This window comes from Miscanthus floridulus, chromosome 4, assembly GCF_019320115.1.
Source record: "Miscanthus floridulus cultivar M001 chromosome 4, ASM1932011v1, whole genome shotgun sequence".
Taxonomy (NCBI): domain Eukaryota; kingdom Viridiplantae; phylum Streptophyta; class Magnoliopsida; order Poales; family Poaceae; genus Miscanthus; species Miscanthus floridulus.
Window position 1 is genome coordinate 61638572 of NC_089583.1, and position 16860 is coordinate 61655431.

The 16860-nt window shown below is 47.6% G+C and overlaps 1 protein-coding gene and 1 long non-coding RNA gene across 3 annotated transcripts; both read right to left on the reverse strand.

The window, feature by feature from the left end:
• Positions 1 to 500: 500 nt before the first annotated feature.
• Positions 501 to 1078, reverse strand: LOC136551561 (uncharacterized). Its single transcript, XR_010782614.1, has 2 exons — positions 879 to 1078; positions 501 to 742 (listed from the first exon to the last, which is right to left on the reverse strand). It is a non-coding gene; the product is annotated as an uncharacterized lncRNA (long non-coding RNA).
• Positions 1079 to 4965: 3887 nt separating this feature from the next.
• LOC136551562 (ABC transporter B family member 9-like) lies at positions 4966 to 16351 on the reverse strand. 2 transcript variants are annotated; one of them, XM_066543099.1, is made up of 13 exons: positions 16086 to 16351; positions 15645 to 15699; positions 15278 to 15453; positions 14843 to 15064; positions 14492 to 14730; positions 13651 to 14176; positions 13281 to 13554; positions 12194 to 12836; positions 6453 to 6681; positions 6096 to 6362; positions 5748 to 6011; positions 5580 to 5661; positions 4966 to 5459 (listed from the first exon to the last, which is right to left on the reverse strand). In XM_066543099.1, the coding sequence occupies exons 1-13, from the start codon at positions 16302 to 16304 to the stop codon at positions 5017 to 5019; spliced, it is 3639 nt and encodes a 1212-aa protein (XP_066399196.1). In that variant the 5' UTR covers positions 16305 to 16351; the 3' UTR covers positions 4966 to 5016. The 2 variants fall into 2 exon arrangements, with proteins under 2 accessions (XP_066399196.1, XP_066399195.1); XM_066543098.1 differs by having other exon boundaries at positions 4966 to 5661.
• Positions 16352 to 16860: the final 509 nt, after the last annotated feature.

Consider the following 16860-nt stretch of genomic DNA (forward strand, 5'->3'; position numbering starts at 1 on the left):
TAATACTACTACCGCATCTATCGTTAACCCATCGGTGGTAGAAGTCTGAACCGCCGGTTTCATTCTTGGGAGGCCTCGCTATCGTTCCAACCGACGGTGGAAGTATTACACCGTCGCTTCTATCGCTACGACAGTGAAAGTGGCGACAATGATATATCAATCTATAGCAGTATAAGCCATTGTGATTGATAGAAGTACTCGGTAGTTCATATTTATTTTAGGTACTACAAGGATTAATTTTGAAATAAATAAATTGTAGGGAAATCTTTGAAGCTGCAATCTTACACCCAACTAAAAGTCACTGGTGACACCACTTGCTTGATTCATTCTGGAATCATTTCTTTCTTTCTATTGTTCCTTGCTTTCCTCCCATTTTGTACACGGAATTCTGTGTTGTTTTGTAGTTATACTGTATTCATCAATCAAAGTTCACCTAAATGATCTCCCCATATTTTAGAAAAATTACTTCACTGAATATGAAAGAAATGGAGAAAAAAAAATGCAGAAAAGACCATAATCTTACCATTACGCCGGTTCAGGACTTTCTTTGTAACATTACAGAGGTGATGCTTCGAGATTTCGTCAAATCCTACAGTTTCCCTCAGAACTACAAATGCAAGTCACGAATCTACAATCACGGGAAGAAACTGAAACATTGCAAATTTTGCCCCATCCCTTACCTCACGCTCCTTCATTTGGATCCATGGAGGGGGATTGAGCAAGATTTCTTCCAATCCAACACCTTGCATCAAAATTGGAAACCTATAGTTAAATCTTGACCTCCGAAATCCAAATCACGGGAAAACCAAAAAAAAAAAGAGAGCAAAATTTTCCTCCTTTTCCGCCTCTCTCTCTCTCTCTCTCTCTCTCTCTCTTACCATAGGCTGCCCTGTTTGCATCCAGAGAAGGGGTTGGACCACGGATCTGTAGTGAGAGAGCTTGGGGATTAACGAGGGATGGGGAATTGGAGTGGGCTGAACATACTGCGGCTGGCTAATGCTGATTTGATAAGTTCAAACCAACAGGGTCTGGAGCTCTTCTATTTGGGGAAGAAATTAGAACTTGGGTATTTGGCTGAGTTTCGTTAGTGCTACTAGCTTCTAGCCCATGGGGATGGCAGTGGGAGCAACTGGAGCGCGTGGGATTACGGTGGCGCCGGGTTCGGAGACGATGGTGGCGGTAGGTTGTGTCAGCAGCTGGACTGAAATTTTTCTTGGCTGCGGAGGCTTCGAGGGTTTTGGTCTAGCTAAAATGTTGGGTGCGTAAATCACAGGAGCGGCGGGAAGGGCACCGCTTACCGGCAGCCGGGCGCCACTTTTTGACGCCACGTTAGCAAAATTAATTCCAAAGGCCATCTTCCTCAAAACACTCGGGATTCCGCTGATACCGTTCATTTTGACCTGTGTCCGACTAAACTTTCTGGATTAAAAAAAATATCCCGAAGACAAACGGAGACACACGGGAATAGTGCTTTGTCATCTCCCTAGTGTAACGTAGAACACTCTGGGGTAATTTGATAAAACACTCGGAAAACTCTTAGACATTAGAGCAGGTAATAACGTATGTGAGCCGACGAGATGAACTCCATGTCATCAAAAATCTTGCCACGCTAGCAGAGAGAAGGTTGAGCGAGCGCTTACCTTGCCGCCGGCTGAAACACAGAGTACGAGAGGAAAAAACAGTCTTGCAGCCGGATGCAGGCTGGGAGCTAGCTGGGAGTCACCGTTTTGTTCTTCTTGCAGCCGGATGCAGGCTGGGATTATTAAACTTGCTCTTAGGGAACTTCACAAAATCTAGTAATGATGTTGCATATGTTGTAAATGTTTTATCTATTTTGGACGTATCTTGTAGGAAATGCTTTATGTTCCAAGTGATCCATGAGCAGGTGCGACAAGGGGCGCAGGCAGAGGTGGCCCCCTCAGGCGTAGCGGTCCTCGCGTGCGCGTGGGAAGCGAAGCTGGCGCGGTAGCAGGCGCAGAGCACAAAGCTGTATCCATGGGCGTGGCAGCATGCCCTAAGGGTATAATTATTGAAAATGGACGGACAGCAGATGCGGGCGTCCGGATATCTGGGCGCTAGTCTCTCCGGTATAGAAAAGCCGTTGGAGTGTACAAAGATATAGAAATCAATTTTTACTCAATTGCTCTCTAAATAATAATTTAAACAAAAAATTTTAGAAAGACTCTCGAAGATTCTCTGCTCCTAGAAGATTTTCTTCTCTTAGGCTGTGTTTAGTTCTCAAAAACTTTCTCAAAAAGTGATACAGTAGCCATCACATCGAATCTTGCGATACGTGTATGGAGCATTAAATAGTAGATGAAAAAAAAACTAATTGTATAATTTGGTTGGAAATCACGAGACGAATGTTTTGAACCTAATTAGTCTATGATTAAACACTAATTGCTAAATAAAAACAAAAATACTACAGTAACCAAATTCCCAAATTTCATGAACTAAACGCAGCTTTACCAATTCCATCGAAGATAAAGTCTATGTTTTTACAAAGACAAATTTGTCCCTGCGGAGACTTAGACATAACCTCTCATGGCTGGCGTTGCTACTGTATGCTTTTTCTCCAGTGTGCACTTCTGCCATTAATTTAATACTCAACAAGCCAAGGTACCTTACATGTTTTCTCAAACTCCATAAATATGTAGGTCATTTTGGACATTGAGGCCGTCCGAATCGCATATATATCTGTAATAGTTAACTTATACTAGAGCACATATTGTTGCAAGCTGCATATACGCAAGTTATAAGTTACGAAGAAGATGCACTTGATGATCAATCTTGTAAAATAATTTTACCCAGCCTAAGCTAACACGTATCCTAGTAGCTTGGAGCATGGGACCGCAGCCTGTGTACCTTCCTCTGTTGGGACCCGCATCCAAAAATACTTCATTTATTCTAAATTATAAGTCGTTTTAATTTTATTAAAGAGTTAAAGCATTTCAAGTTTGATTAAATTTATATAATAAAATAATAATATTTATGATACTAAATAAGTATTATTAAAATTCTTCATTAATTATATTTTTATAGTATACTTATTTAATATCATAAATCTTTATAATTTTTTTATAATTTTGGTTAAACTTGAGATGCTTGAATCTTAAAAACGTTAGAATAACTTATAATTTAGAATGGAGTACAAATCAATTCCTAAGTTGTCATAAAGTCATCTGCTGGGTAGGGCATAATATATGTTTAGGTTGGTTTTCATTTGGGTATTGTCAACCTTATTTTTTGTGAAGCGATACTGTCAACCTTATTGCTAAGGGGATTCAGGCACTGATATGCATAACAAGCAAATTTGTTCACGACAGCTGACTTGATGAAGATGTAATGTAAAAAATATATCCTCAAAATGTAACATGTATCCTGCCACTTGTATTTTGTACAGAAGCGACTGGACGACTTCTGATTCTGAAGTGGGAGATCGATAAATTTGATATTCTTCATGTTGAGCACTCAATAAATTGGAGTTCCACTGACAACGAAAAACAAAATGAAACAATCCCTAATTTCCCTGGTACACCAGCAGGACATGGACAGGTCAACAGCACACAAGGCTCACAAGGAACAAACCAGCAGGCGTGTAGCGTGTTGTTTCAAAGTGCACAGATTTTGCGCCTGTTCGGGAAGCTTCAGGCCTGCAAACCAACACGCAGAACAGTGCGGTGATCCCAATCCGCTGTCAGGAGGCAGAGCTTCAACTGGCGCAGCCTGTTTATTTGGCTGTGGCTTGTCGTAAATGATCGTAAATTTATAGCTAGAACAGTATTTTTCTCTCACACAAATCAGTCAGCAGTATTTCTTCACGAACCAACAACGAAACGAACCAGCCAACCGAACAGGCTGAATATCTTATGAGCTGTCCAACTTTCCATGCAAGTACCTGGGGTCCCACTCTCCATCCGGAAGCTTTCCAAGGCCGACCACCAACCAGTCGGCGACGGCAAGTCGACCTAGTTCTGGACAGGCCGTTGGTTACACGGGAAATCCATCCAAGACCTAGCACTGGCCCTGTTCTCGTTTCTCTCCAAGAGGCCCCCCCGCTCACGGCGAACTGTGGAGGAGGACTTGCAAGATACGACCTGGATTGGATTGGAGTCTTGGAGGCATTGGAGGAGGTCTTTCGGTGTCCGCGATCGTCGACTACCTGCACCTTTGGGATGCAATCGAGGAGGTCCAACTCTGGAACGACCAACCTGATCAACATATTTGGTGCCCATACTCCTCGGGGATGTACACGACGCGGTGTACAAGCGTTTCTTTGTTGGCAGCACTTCATTTGAGCCGTACAAGAGAATGTGGAATCATGGGGCGTCGCTGAAATGATGTTCTTGTGGCATGCAGGGGCTTGCAGCATCCTCCCAGATGCTTGTCGTGCGATCTGGAGGAAGAATCCATACAGCACCCTTGCTCACATCGTGCGTCTTCGCACGCCAGGTCTGGGCCTCGGTGCTTGGCAGATTGGGGGTGCAGGACTTGGCCCTGAGGCCCGACTACGACGTATTCCAAGATTGGTGGCGCATGACAGCGCGGTGCACCCCAAAGACCAAGCGCAAAGGTGTTCATTCTCATGTAATCCTAACAGCTTGGACGATTTGGAAGCATCGGAACCACTGCGTTTTTTATGGTTACGCCCCTGATGTCCGAGCGGTGGCACAGGAGATTAGCGAGCAGGTAGTGTTGTGGGTTATGGCCGGTGCTAAGGCCCTCAGGGAGATCCCGAGTTAGGAAGATGGATTTGGCTGTTCTATCGGCCAAGGGCACGAATGTCCTAAAAACTAACCCTTGCCGTGGAATCGGATTGTTTTTTCTATCTGAATGCAATGACGGGCGTGTTTGAGTTTGAGAAAACTAACTAGTTATCCATGATCTATGCAGACATACGCGTACATAATATACTACTGCCACCGTGGCGGTAGGAATCAACTTCAATTAAAGTAGGAACTTGAATATAGCACCCTTTTACTGATTATTCCATCCATGTTTATGTTGGTTTTCAGGTCATGCAGAACTAGAACTGAGCTCAACAAGTGTGGCATAGGTTCCATCCTTTACATGCATTAGTTCTTCATGCCTACCTTTCTCCAAAACTGCCCCGTTCTTCAAAACAGCGATGATATCTGCACCTCTGATTGTTGATAAGCGATGTGCCACCACCACGGTGGTTCTACCAACCATCACCTGGTCGAGCGCCTCTTGAACCACTCGCTCTGACTCCGCATCTAGCGCACTTGTGGCCTCGTCCAGCAGTAGTAACTTGGGGTCCTTTATGATGGCCCTTGCGATGGCAACACGCTGCTTCTGCCCACCTGACAATTGGCTCCCTCTTTCACCAACGATGGTGTTGTACCCATCAGGCAGTGCGGCGATGAACGTGTGCGCATTGGCTGCTTCAGCAGCAGCAATGACCTCTTCTTCAGATACTCCCCCTTGCTTCCCATAAGCTATGTTGGCGCGGATTGTGTCATTGAATAACACTGGCTCTTGTGCAACAAGCCCAACTTGCTGTCGAAGCCAGCTAACTTTGAGGACATGAAGTTCCACATCGTCAAGAAAGATCTTACCAGATTCTGGGTCATAGAACCTTTCGAGTAGGGCAATCACCGTCGACTTCCCGCTTCCACTCTCTCCTACCAGTGCAACAGTCTACAAGGATAATGTCATTGAAATTAAGTTATATATGCATCAGATGAAATATGTAAGATACATCTAAACTTCAACAAAAAAATAACCTTTCCAGAAGGAATTCTCAATGACAAATCCTTGAAGATTTGAACATTCGGTCTCAATGGATACTTGAAGCAGACTTTCTGGAAATCAATGTCACCCCTCACACTTGTGATGGTCACACCCTCCTCGCTGCTGTAATCGATCTTAGACTTATGGTCAAGAATTTCAAAGATAGAGATGGCTGAATCATTAGCCTTGGCGCTGTCTGCCCCAACTGCACTTGTTCGCGAGACCCCACCTGTAGCTAAAGCTAATACGAAGAAAACCTGAAAGCCAGCCATTGGATAATAGTTAACCAATAATATGTGTACTGACAAACTGTATATGGAATAGATAAGAATTCATATCACCCTAAACACTTCTGGAAATGTTGCTGTTCCTTGCTGAACAAACTTTGCACCAACATAGAAGCACAGAGCATACGTGAGGTAGAAAGCAAGGAATGAGAAGCCAAACCCCAAGCCACCAACAACACCTTCCTTTATCCCTTGCCTTCTTGGAGATTCACACTTCTTCTCATAGGCGTCCACCACCTTGTTTTCAGCAGAAAAAGACGCTACAGTTCTGATGCCACCAACTGCATCAGTTGCTACTTGACTTGCTTCTTCATACCTCAACTGCACCCCACCAAACAATTAGACGAAATGAAATAGAAACAGATTGCAATATGATAAATGCTTGTATAAACAACACCTTAGTGCCTGTACCTTTGCATTTCTATTGAGACCTTTCAGGAACACTATCTGAGCATAGGTTTGGAAAGCCACAAAAGGGATCACAACTGTGATAATCAGTGCCAGCTTCCAGTTTGCCACCATTGCTATGGTGAAGCCTGATATGATAGTTGATGCAGTCTGGACATTAAGTACTAAATTGTCTCCAACTAGTCGCTTCAGATTCAGAGCATCAGTCGATAGCCTTGCACAAATTGATCCACTGATAGAATATGGAGAGTTACGGTATGAGTAAAGCTTACAGTAATAGTGCTTGTTAAGTAATATGCTCCTCCCCTGTGTGAACTGCGCGGCAGGGGCAGGCGTCGAAAGGCTCTCCTGCCGCACTGTAACCACAGCAGGGGCAGGTGTCAAAGTCAGCCCTGCTGTCACATCTACACACTGTAGCAGCATGACAGCCTGACATGTCTATGTACTAGAATTAAATGGGTAGAGTTGTATATATAGCTTCCCACTACAACTCAATAAAGAAAGCGAGTTCAGTTTTGCCATCTCCTCTGCAGAGCTCCGGCCAACGCAGGTGCTTGTGTTGTGTGTGTGAGCGCTCTGTTCTCTCTCCCTTCTTCTCCCTCTAGCCATAGTGTGTGGTCGGCAACATCAGTGAGCGGTCGGCTCACCCGTGCCGGAGATCCAGGGGCCAACAAGTGGTATCAACGCCATACAAGCGTCGTCGTCGGACTAACCACTGGCAATGACAGACGGTTTGAAGATGGGCGACAGCAGTGGCGCTGCTGTGGCTGCCCAGCCACGACAGGAGGTCGTCGTGCGCACGGTGCGGGAGGTCAGCGGCACCAGTTGGCCGACACTGACTCGCACCAACTATGGCGAGTGGGCGGTGACCATGAAGGCCAAGCTCAGAGCCCGACGGCTCTGGAATGCCATTGACAAGGGCACCGACAACGAAGAAGACGACATGTCAGCGTTGGAGGCTATCCTCGCTGCTGTGCCAGCGGAGTACAGGGAGCTGTTGGGGGCGAAGAACTTTGCTAAGGAGGCGTGGGAGGCCATTGCAGCGATGCGCGTTGGCTCCGACCGCGCAAAGAAGGAGACGGCCCAGCTACTGAAGCAGGAGTATGCCAACCTCAAGTTCAAGGATGGTGAATCGGTGGAGGACTTCTCCCTCCGCCTGCAGTCGCTCATCAGCAAGCTGAGGAGCCACGGCGTCATCATCGACGAAGAGGAGACGGTCTCCAAGTACCTCCACTCCGTGCCAGTGAAGTACATCCAGATCGTTCTCTGCATAGAGATGATGTTGGACTTGTCCACCCTCACCATTGAGGATGTGACAGGCCGTCTGCGGGTGGTGGACGAGCGCATGGAGCAGGCCACAATAACGACGGACAGCGGCAAGCTGCTGCTGACAAAGGAGGAGTAGGGCTGCACGGAGGAACTCCGGGTAAGCCTCCTCCAGTTGCGGTGGCGATGGCAAGCGCCGCGGCAAGACTTCTTCGGAGAAGAAAAAGAAGAAGGTCGACCCCAACGCCTGCCGGCGCTGCGGGAAGATAGGCCATTGGGCAAAGGAGTGCCCAAATCGCAAGCAGGAGAAGAAGGCTGAGGCTCATCTGGCGTAGGCTGATGATGATGATGAGGCCAAGAAGAAGGGAGAGGCGATGGCGGTGAAAGGGCCTAGGAAGGCTCTGAAGGCTGTCAACCTCGACGAATCGCGCGCCCAAGTCCACCTTGGACGTGTTGGCGGCGAACAGGAGCAGCGGTGGGACCTGGAGTCTGGCGCCAGCAACCACTTGACGGGCTCCAAGGAAGCCTTCTCCGAGCTCGACGGCAATGTGACCGGCACGGTGAAGTTCGGTGATGGCTCAAGGGTGGCGATTTGAGGGTGCAGCACCATCATCTTTAGGTGCCAAAACGGTGAGCACCGCGCGCTGACGGATGTGTACTACATCCCGCAGCTGCGTTCAAGCATCGTCAACATCGAGCAGCTGGACGAGCGTGGATGCGAGGTACTGATCGAGAGCGGGAACCTGAAGATTCAGGATCGGGAGCAACGTCTTCTTGCGAAGGTAAAATGCTCACGTAATCGATTATACCTGCTTGACTTGAAGGTGGAGTAGCCGGTGTGCCTGGCAGCACGGCACACCGAGGAGCCGTGGCTGTGGCATGCCCGGTTCGGTCATCTCAACTTCGACGCGCTCGGTCGGCTGGAGAAGATGGTCTGAGGGTTGCCTCACATCAAGCACGGAGGCAAGCTGTGTGACAGCTGCCTGGCCGGGAAGCAAAGGATGCTATCATTCCCAAAGGCGGCCAAGTATCGCGCGACGGACGCTCTCGAGATCGTCCACAACGATCTCTGCGGGCCAATCACGCCAGCCACAAACGATGGTTGGCGGTACTTTCTCCTACTCGTGGATGATTGCAGTTGCTACATGTGGCTGCAACTCCTGACGAGCAAGGACGAGGCGGTGGAGGCAATCAAGAAGTTCAAGGCGCGTGCGGAGGCGGAGAGCGGTAAGAAGTTGTGCGTGTTGCGGACTGATCGCGGCGACTGAATTCACTTCGGTGGAAGTTCGTTGCGTACTGCGTGGATCAAGGTGTGTTGCGACACCACACCGTGCCATACTTGCCACAACAGAATGGCGTGGTGGAGTGGCGGAACCAGACTGGTGGTCGGCATGTCTTGATCCATGATGAAGGCCAAGAGCATGCCGGCAAGGTTCTGGGGTGAGGCGATGACCACGGCAGTGTTCATCCTCAACCGCTGCGCCCACCAAGGCCCTGAAGGGCAAGACGCCGTTCGAAGCTTGGTATGGGCATAAGCCGAGCGTATCCTTTCTCCGGACATTCGGCTGCATCGGCCACGTCAGAAAGGCGAAGCCGGTCCTCACCAAGCTGGAGGACAGGAGCACACCGATGGTGCTCCTGGGCTACGCGGAAGGTACCAAGGCGTACCGGCTCTATGACCCACGCGGAGGCAAGGTGGTTGTCTCGCGTGATGTCGTGTTCGACGAGAAGACGGCCTAGGGACTAGGACTAGTCCAGGCACAGGGGAAGCTGGCGGCTTCACCAGCACCTTCATCGTCGAGCACTTGGTCATCCACGGTGGTAGAGACGCTGGAGAGGAGGTGCCGACCACTCCAGCAACAGAGCCGAGCACTCCAGGGGTGGTGCCGAGCGGTCCTGCAGTGGTGCCGACCACTCCAGGACGGATGCTGAACGCTCCCGTAGCGGAGCCGAGAGGTCTTGCAGTGGTGGCGATCACTCCAAGACTGGTGCCGAGCACTCCTGCAGTGGTGCCGACCACTCCAGGAGTGGTGACGAGCAATTCAGGAGTAGTGCCGAGCACTGCAGCCGGGGTGCCAAGCACTCCAGGTGCTGTGCCGACCACTCCGGCGGAACAAGGAACTCCATCAACATCGATCGAGTTCGCCTCACCTCCAAGCAACATCACTGAGTTCGTGGATGCCTTCCACGACGGTGAGGAGGTGCGGTTCCATAGGCTGGACGACATCGTCGGCGGCACAGGGCCCTCAAGCCTGGCGAGTCGGCTGCTCAATGACCCAAAGCTGCTTCTTGTTAGTGCAGAGGAACCACCCACGTTCGCGCTGGCCGAGCGCGATGCAAATTGGCGACGGACGATGCTGGAGGAGATGAAGGTGATCGAGGAAAACGAGACTTGGGAGCTCGTCGATCCACCTCCAGGATGTCGTCCGATCGGCCTGAAGTGGGTGTACAAGGTCAAGCGGGACGAACGCGGCGCCATTGTCAAGCACAAGCGCGCCTCGTCGCCCGAGGCTTTGTCCAGCGTGAGGACATCGACTTCGAGGAAGTCTTTGCGCCGGTAGCACGCATGGAGTCTATCTGACTGTAGCTGGCTTTGGCAGCAACGAAGAATTGGTGCGTCCATCACCTGGACGTAAAATCAGCCTTCCTCAACGGCGAGCTTGCGAAGACGATCTTCGTCAGGCAACCTCCGGGTTTCGCCATCAAGGGGGCGGAGCACAGGGTACTCCGACTGCGCAAGGTGCTCTACGGGTTGCGGCAGGCCCTACGAGCGTGGAACGCCAAGCTTGACGCCACGCTGGGCGAGCTTGGGTTCACACGGTGCGCAACCGAGCACGCGCTCTACACGCAGCGACGGGGGAAGAAGGAGCTCGTCCGTTGACGTGTATGTGGACGACTTGATCGTCACCGGCACGCGTGCGAAGGACATCGACAGCTTCAAGTGCGAGATGGCGGCTCATTTTCGAATGAGCGATCTCAACGCGCTCTCCTACTACCTCGGCATCGAGGTGAGACAGGGGAAGGACGCGCTCACGCTTGGTCAAAGCGCGTACGCCTCAAAGCTGTTGGAACGGAGCGGCATGGCTGAGTACAAGCGGTGCGTGACTCCGATGGAGGAGCGGTTGAACCTGACAAAGGCCAGTACCACGACGAAGGTAGATGCAACACTCTACCGGAGCATCGTCGACGGTCTAGCGCTACCTAGTCCACACGAGGCCGGACATTGCGTTCGCCGTGGGCTATGTCAGCTGCTTCATGGAGGATCCCGAGAGGATCACTGGGCTGCGGTGAAGCGACTGCTGCGCTACATCAAGGGGACGATGGATCAGGAGATCGTCTTCCCCAAGACCGGTGGAAGTGGGCTACAGCTTATTGTGTTCAGCGATGCAGACATGGCAGGGGACATCGACGGACGGCGGAGTACCTCTGGCGTGCTCGTTTTCCTCGGGTTGACTCCAATCTCATGGTTGTCGCTGAAACAGAAGGTGATGGCGCTGTCCACGTGCGAGGCAGAGTACGTGGCGGCGGCCACAGCGATGTGCCAAGCTGTGTGGCTACGTCGGCTGCTGGGCGAGCTAACCGGTGTGGAAGCTGACCCACCAGCACTGATGGTGGACAGCTAGCCCGCCATCGCCCTTGCGAAGAATCCGGTTCTCCACGACCGGAGTAAGCACATCGACGTCAAGTTCCACTTCCTCAGGAACTATATCGATGGATGGCAGATCGTCATCGAGTTCGTCGAAACTGGTCGACAACTCGCGAATGTCCTCACCAAGCCGCTCGGCCGTCTTCGGTTTACGGAGCTGAAGAAGATGATCGGCATGGAGGGGGTTCTAGGGTTAGCAATAGGATTAGGGGAATAATTGTTAAGTAATCTGCTGCTTCCCAGTATGAACGCGCGGTAGGGGCAGGCGCCGAAAGGCTCCCTGCTGCTGCACTGTAACCGCTACAGGGGCAGGCGCCGAAAGGCTCCCCTACCGCACTGTAGCCACAGCAGGGGCAGGCGTCAAAGTCCGTCCTGCTGTCGCATCTAGTCACTGATAGGATTAGATGGGTAGAGTTGTATATATAGCTTCCCACAACAACTCAGTAAAGAGCGCGAGTTCAGTTTTGCCATCTCCTCTGCAAAGCTCCGGCCAACGCTGGTGCTTGTGCTGTGTGTGCGCTCTGTTCTCCCTCCATTCTTTTACCTCTAGCCATAGTGTGTGGTCGGCAACGTCAGTGAGCGGTTGGCTCACCCGTGCCGGAGATCCAGGGGCCAACAGTGCTTGCAAGCATATATAAGCCTTTCATCAAACAACATTTAAACTTTTCGTAGAATTGAAACATAAATAAACACATGAATGACGACTGGTATTGTTTTTTATAATACATGCCAATGTTCTTATATTTGTTAATTCTACTAGGAGCAGCACTAAGATACTGATTCGTAGTCATATATCTCTGAATAACAATGAGGAAAAAGATTAAACACACACCTCGAGTGTTCTGGTTTATCGAACCAATTGATTTCTTGGCGCATTATACTTTGGAACGTCATTGAACGTATGCGCTCCACAAGCTTTCCACCTGCTAGTCCAAACAGGAAGTACTCTATTGGAATCAAAACAAATGTGCAAGCGCCTAGCACAGCAAACATGCTTGCCCAGAATCTGGAATCCTTCAGTAGTTCTTCAGGTGGCTCATAGAACACCTTTATCGCAGTTGAAATCAATATGCCATATATAGGAAACATAATACCATGCATGGCAGCAGTTATAGAACCAAGTGCAAGAACAAAAGTTTCTGGCTTGTTCAGATGGAAGAGTCTGCCAATCGAAGCTTTCTTCTGAGAGCTAGTCACTTTGTCTGTAGCTTCTTCTATGTCAGGAGCATCACTAATTTCCATTGGATCAGGTAAGCCAAGTGGAGCAGGGATAGAGTGCCCAAAAGAGGAAACTTTACTGGTTGATCTCCTGGAAATACTTTGACTCCTTGGTTTGCTATCAATAGATCTGGAGCCAAAACTGTTTGTAATTTTCATATCAGGGTGGACGTTTTCTGCCTCTTGTTGAGTCTCATGTAGATGAATCAGCTGAGAGTAAGCACCTCCAGGTATCTTCATCAGGCCAACATGTGAACCTGCTCAGAATTCACACAAACAACTACCACGTTATTATCTACCTAGTTTGCAGGTTGACTTTCAAGTTGAACAAAAGGAATAACACTTTTTTAGGATAATTCCCCATATGCCACTGAATGTTCACACAATTCCTTACTAGCTACTCCTTTTCTGGGATCCACATGTCATTGAGACAATGAGTAGCACATAAGGAATTTCGCTGAGATTCAGTGGCACACAGGGGATCTTTCTGACATTTATGGCTATTACAGCATGTGGGAAAATGGCTATGTATCTATATCTATAATAAAAAATTTGAGCAGTTTGCAAAATGAAGAAATGATAGTTAGGAATTTAGGATAGCTGAAAATGGAAACTACATAGAAATAAGTTTTCTAAATGTTAATAAGCAAATATATCCACTTATGTACTTTTTAATTGAACATTTTTTCACATGGGTATACCTTGTTCCACCATCTTCCCGTGCTGTAGGACAGATATCACATCAGCATTCTTCACTGTGCTTAGGCGATGAGCAACAACAATTGTTGTCCTTTCAACCATTATCCTATTCAATGCTTCTTGAACTACCCGCTCCGATTCCATATCCAACGCACTGGTTGCTTCATCCAGTAGTAAGATCTTAGGGTTCTTTATGATTGCTCTAGCAATTGCTATTCTTTGTTTCTGCCCTCCAGACAGTTGAGTTCCATGTTCCCCGACCATTGTGTCAAGACCCTGCGATGTTTCACGATATATATTGATTAATAATGGGAGTAGCAGAAAATTAGCAACTAGGTAAACGTTATTATGGACGTAATAGTTCATTTGTACATTTGGTAACTTGTCAATGAATATAGCAGCATTAGCAAGCTCTATTGCTCTCTTGATCTCTTCAAGTGTTCGCTTTTCTGTTCCGTAGGCAATGTTTTCCCTTATTGTAGTTGAGAATAACACTGGTTCTTGGCTGACAAGACCAATTGTTCCTCTCATCCATCCAAGCTTCATTCTTCTAATGTCAACCCCATCAATCAAGACTTCTCCAGCCTGTGGATCATAGAACCTTTCCACCAAACTGATTACGGTTGATTTCCCACTGCCACTGTCACCAACTAGGGCCATAGTTGTTCCACTTGGTACTTGCAACGAGAATCCATCAAAAATCAAATGTTCAGGCCTGGTGGGATAGCTGAAGTACACGTCCTTCAGTTCAACATCACCCTTGATATCCTCCAATATGATACCTGTGGTATCATCTATATCAATATCTGGCGTGCGTTCAATTATCTTGAACATTCTATATGCTGCTCCTTGACCTTCTGCGAAAGCTGTTACTGATGGTGTTGTCTGACCTAAGGACCTGCAGAAGAGAAGTATATATATAACCGAAATCAGTAAATATAATGAATGGTTTAAAAATAGATACAGAATATTTTGTTTGAAAGATGCGTGATTTAATCCTTATTGGGAAGTTTATTTGGTATCACAAGTTACACAAATGTTTTCCTTGGAAGCGCAATAGTACACTTTACATTTAATTAGACAGAAGATAGATACAGTCAGTCACTGTGACGGAGTCGAGGCTGATCCATGCAGAAACATAGTTCACTTATCATCATTGTCATTGTTCATTTAAGAAAATTTTAAATGATCATGATCAGTGTACGAAACTTACATTGCTCCCATTATGATAGCCATGATAACAGAAATGACCATGCCACCATTATAACCTCGCTCGACTATCAGTTTAGATCCATACCAAACAGCCAACCCATAACTCGAAAATAAGATTGCCATTATTAAACCAAATCCAAGGCCATTTACAACACCTTCTTGCAGAGAAGATTGATATGCCTTTCTTATGAACGTGTTATATTTTGTTATAGCCTGATTCTCTCCATTGAATGAAACAACCTTCAAATAAGCATAAACAGATAAACCAGGTAAGCACGATATCAGGAAGTTACTGGTGATGATAGGAAATGGATAAATAAACAAAAAAAAAGTGTTTCCTAGTAGCACTAACCGTCCTAATGGCACCAAGAGTTTGCTCCACAACATTTCCAGCATCACTATAGTTTGCTTGCATTCGGGTGGAGAGTCCTGTCAACAACTTTGAAACAATTGCACCGGCAATGACAATTGGAGGGACGGTTGAAAGCATAACAAGGGCCAAGAGCCATCCTCTTGTGAATGCAATGATGAAGCCACCAATGAAAGTAGAAAGGAGCTGTATGAACTTCCCAACCTAAAGAGAATTTGAGCAGAAACACATTAGGAACTTAGTTTCTCTGTAGCATCAAACAGTGCCCAAATTAAAGCGAGAGTTTTGCATGTAAGCTTCACTCAGTACTAGAATAGTAGTTGTACATGTCGATATATTATTAAAACCGTAGAAATTCAGTTATCTGTTTGTAGTTCACCTCTTGCATATAATATATATAATCTCAAAGCATAGTACCTTTTCTCCAATGGCATCTTGAATGAGGAATGTGTCCCCTGCCATCCTCTCAACCGCTTGCCCAGCACTCATTTCCATGTCAAAAAATGCAATATCCTGTCGCAGAATTGCCCTGAGATACAAGGCTCTGATTCGTGCCGCCTGTCTTTCTCCAGTAATTGTCCAACATGATACCTCTAGGGAAATACATACAAATTATCAAAATGGAAGAAGGGTTGTTTCTAGTAACAATATGCTGTCGTTAATAGAAAGTAAAAAAAAATGAACTCGGTATAAGCAAAAGCAATAATTATCTACTATATTTGACAAATTCCCTATAGAGGTAGTTGATATGATATCGTAGTTTGGTAGGAGGAAATCCACTTACGGAGGGTTGAAGTTACTCCTGATCCAATGGCAAGATAAACAAAGTTCATTATCACCTGAAACAAGAATGGGGCTTTGGTCAAAGATGTAAAGATGACAAAGCCATTACCCTGACAAAGCAAGCACCGATCATTTGACCCATGTCCCATGTCCTACTGTACGTGCATGTTGTGTATGACCAGTAGTATAAATGTGTTTCTTTTTTTATAATGTATAAATGTGTTTCTTATTACTTGTGAAAAGAGCAAATTACTTTTTTTTAGAAGAAAAAATTACTGGTTAGTTTGACAGTAGCTTTGGGCCAAAATGTGTCTTATATATGGGCCAAAAACAAAGTGCAAAAGGGCACACCTTAGGACCCTAGGGGAAATAGTATTGCTTCCGTACTCCAAATCTACGATGATGAAGAATATCATGTAGTGGTGGCTAGGTTATTACGTACCTGGACGACCCTGTGTACGACGCCGTCGGTGGTTCCGGAGCCGAAGGCATCAATGACGTCGCCCAAGATGAAGGTCATGAGCGGCTGCGCCATCCCGTTCACCACCGCGGCGACGGCGCCCACGGCCATGAGCGCGGCGTCCGTCGTGTCCGCGAACGCAAACAGCCGATGCAGCGCCACGCGCCCTGCCGCCTTCTCCTCCCCACTAGCGCTAGCCATGGGGTTAACCAGTTCACCTTCACCACCGCCCTTTGTCTCTTCTCTTTGTTTTTATTTGTTTCTTCCGGATTATTACATTACATTGCGCGCGGAGTCCCTTGCGCCATCTACTCCTGTGTATAGATGGAAAGGGATCACGTACGTACGAGAGTGGTGTGCTTTTTTTTATAAAAGGAAGTTTTTATTAAATAATCAAAGCATTACCACAAAGAGGCACACAGGCCAAAAAAAAAATTAAGTTCACTTTTGGCCCATCAACTATAGAGTTCGTCTAATTTTAACCCTCAACTATAAAACCGTCTAGCAGTGATACCCCACCACCACGTAGGATGCCAACCTCTATCTCATTAACATATGGGGCCCACTCATCACCTCCCTCCCCTCCCTCTCGCGCTGCCGCCGCGGACGCTTACGTCGCGGGTGGGGCAGCTTCGACCATGGAGCTCCTAGTGCGACCGCCATCCATGGGTGACGACGAGGAAGAGGAAGACGACGTGCTGCCGCCGCCAGGTCCACATCCGCTTGGGCTCCCGTGTCGAGTCCGTGGATGACGGGT

Excerpts from the sequence above, each read along its gene's own strand:
- LOC136551562 (XM_066543098.1), bottom strand. The coding sequence starts at position 16,304 with ATGGCTAGCGCTAGTGGGGAGGAGAAGGCGGCAGGGCGCGTGGCGCTG. Across the intron at positions 13,555-13,650 it reads TCATTGACAAGTTACCAAAT|GGTCTTGACACAATGGTCGG; the intron begins GTACAAATGAAC and ends GAAACATCGCAG. Across the intron at positions 12,837-13,280 it reads CGGGAAGATGGTGGAACAAG|GTTCACATGTTGGCCTGATG; the intron begins GTATACCCATGT and ends AATTCTGAGCAG.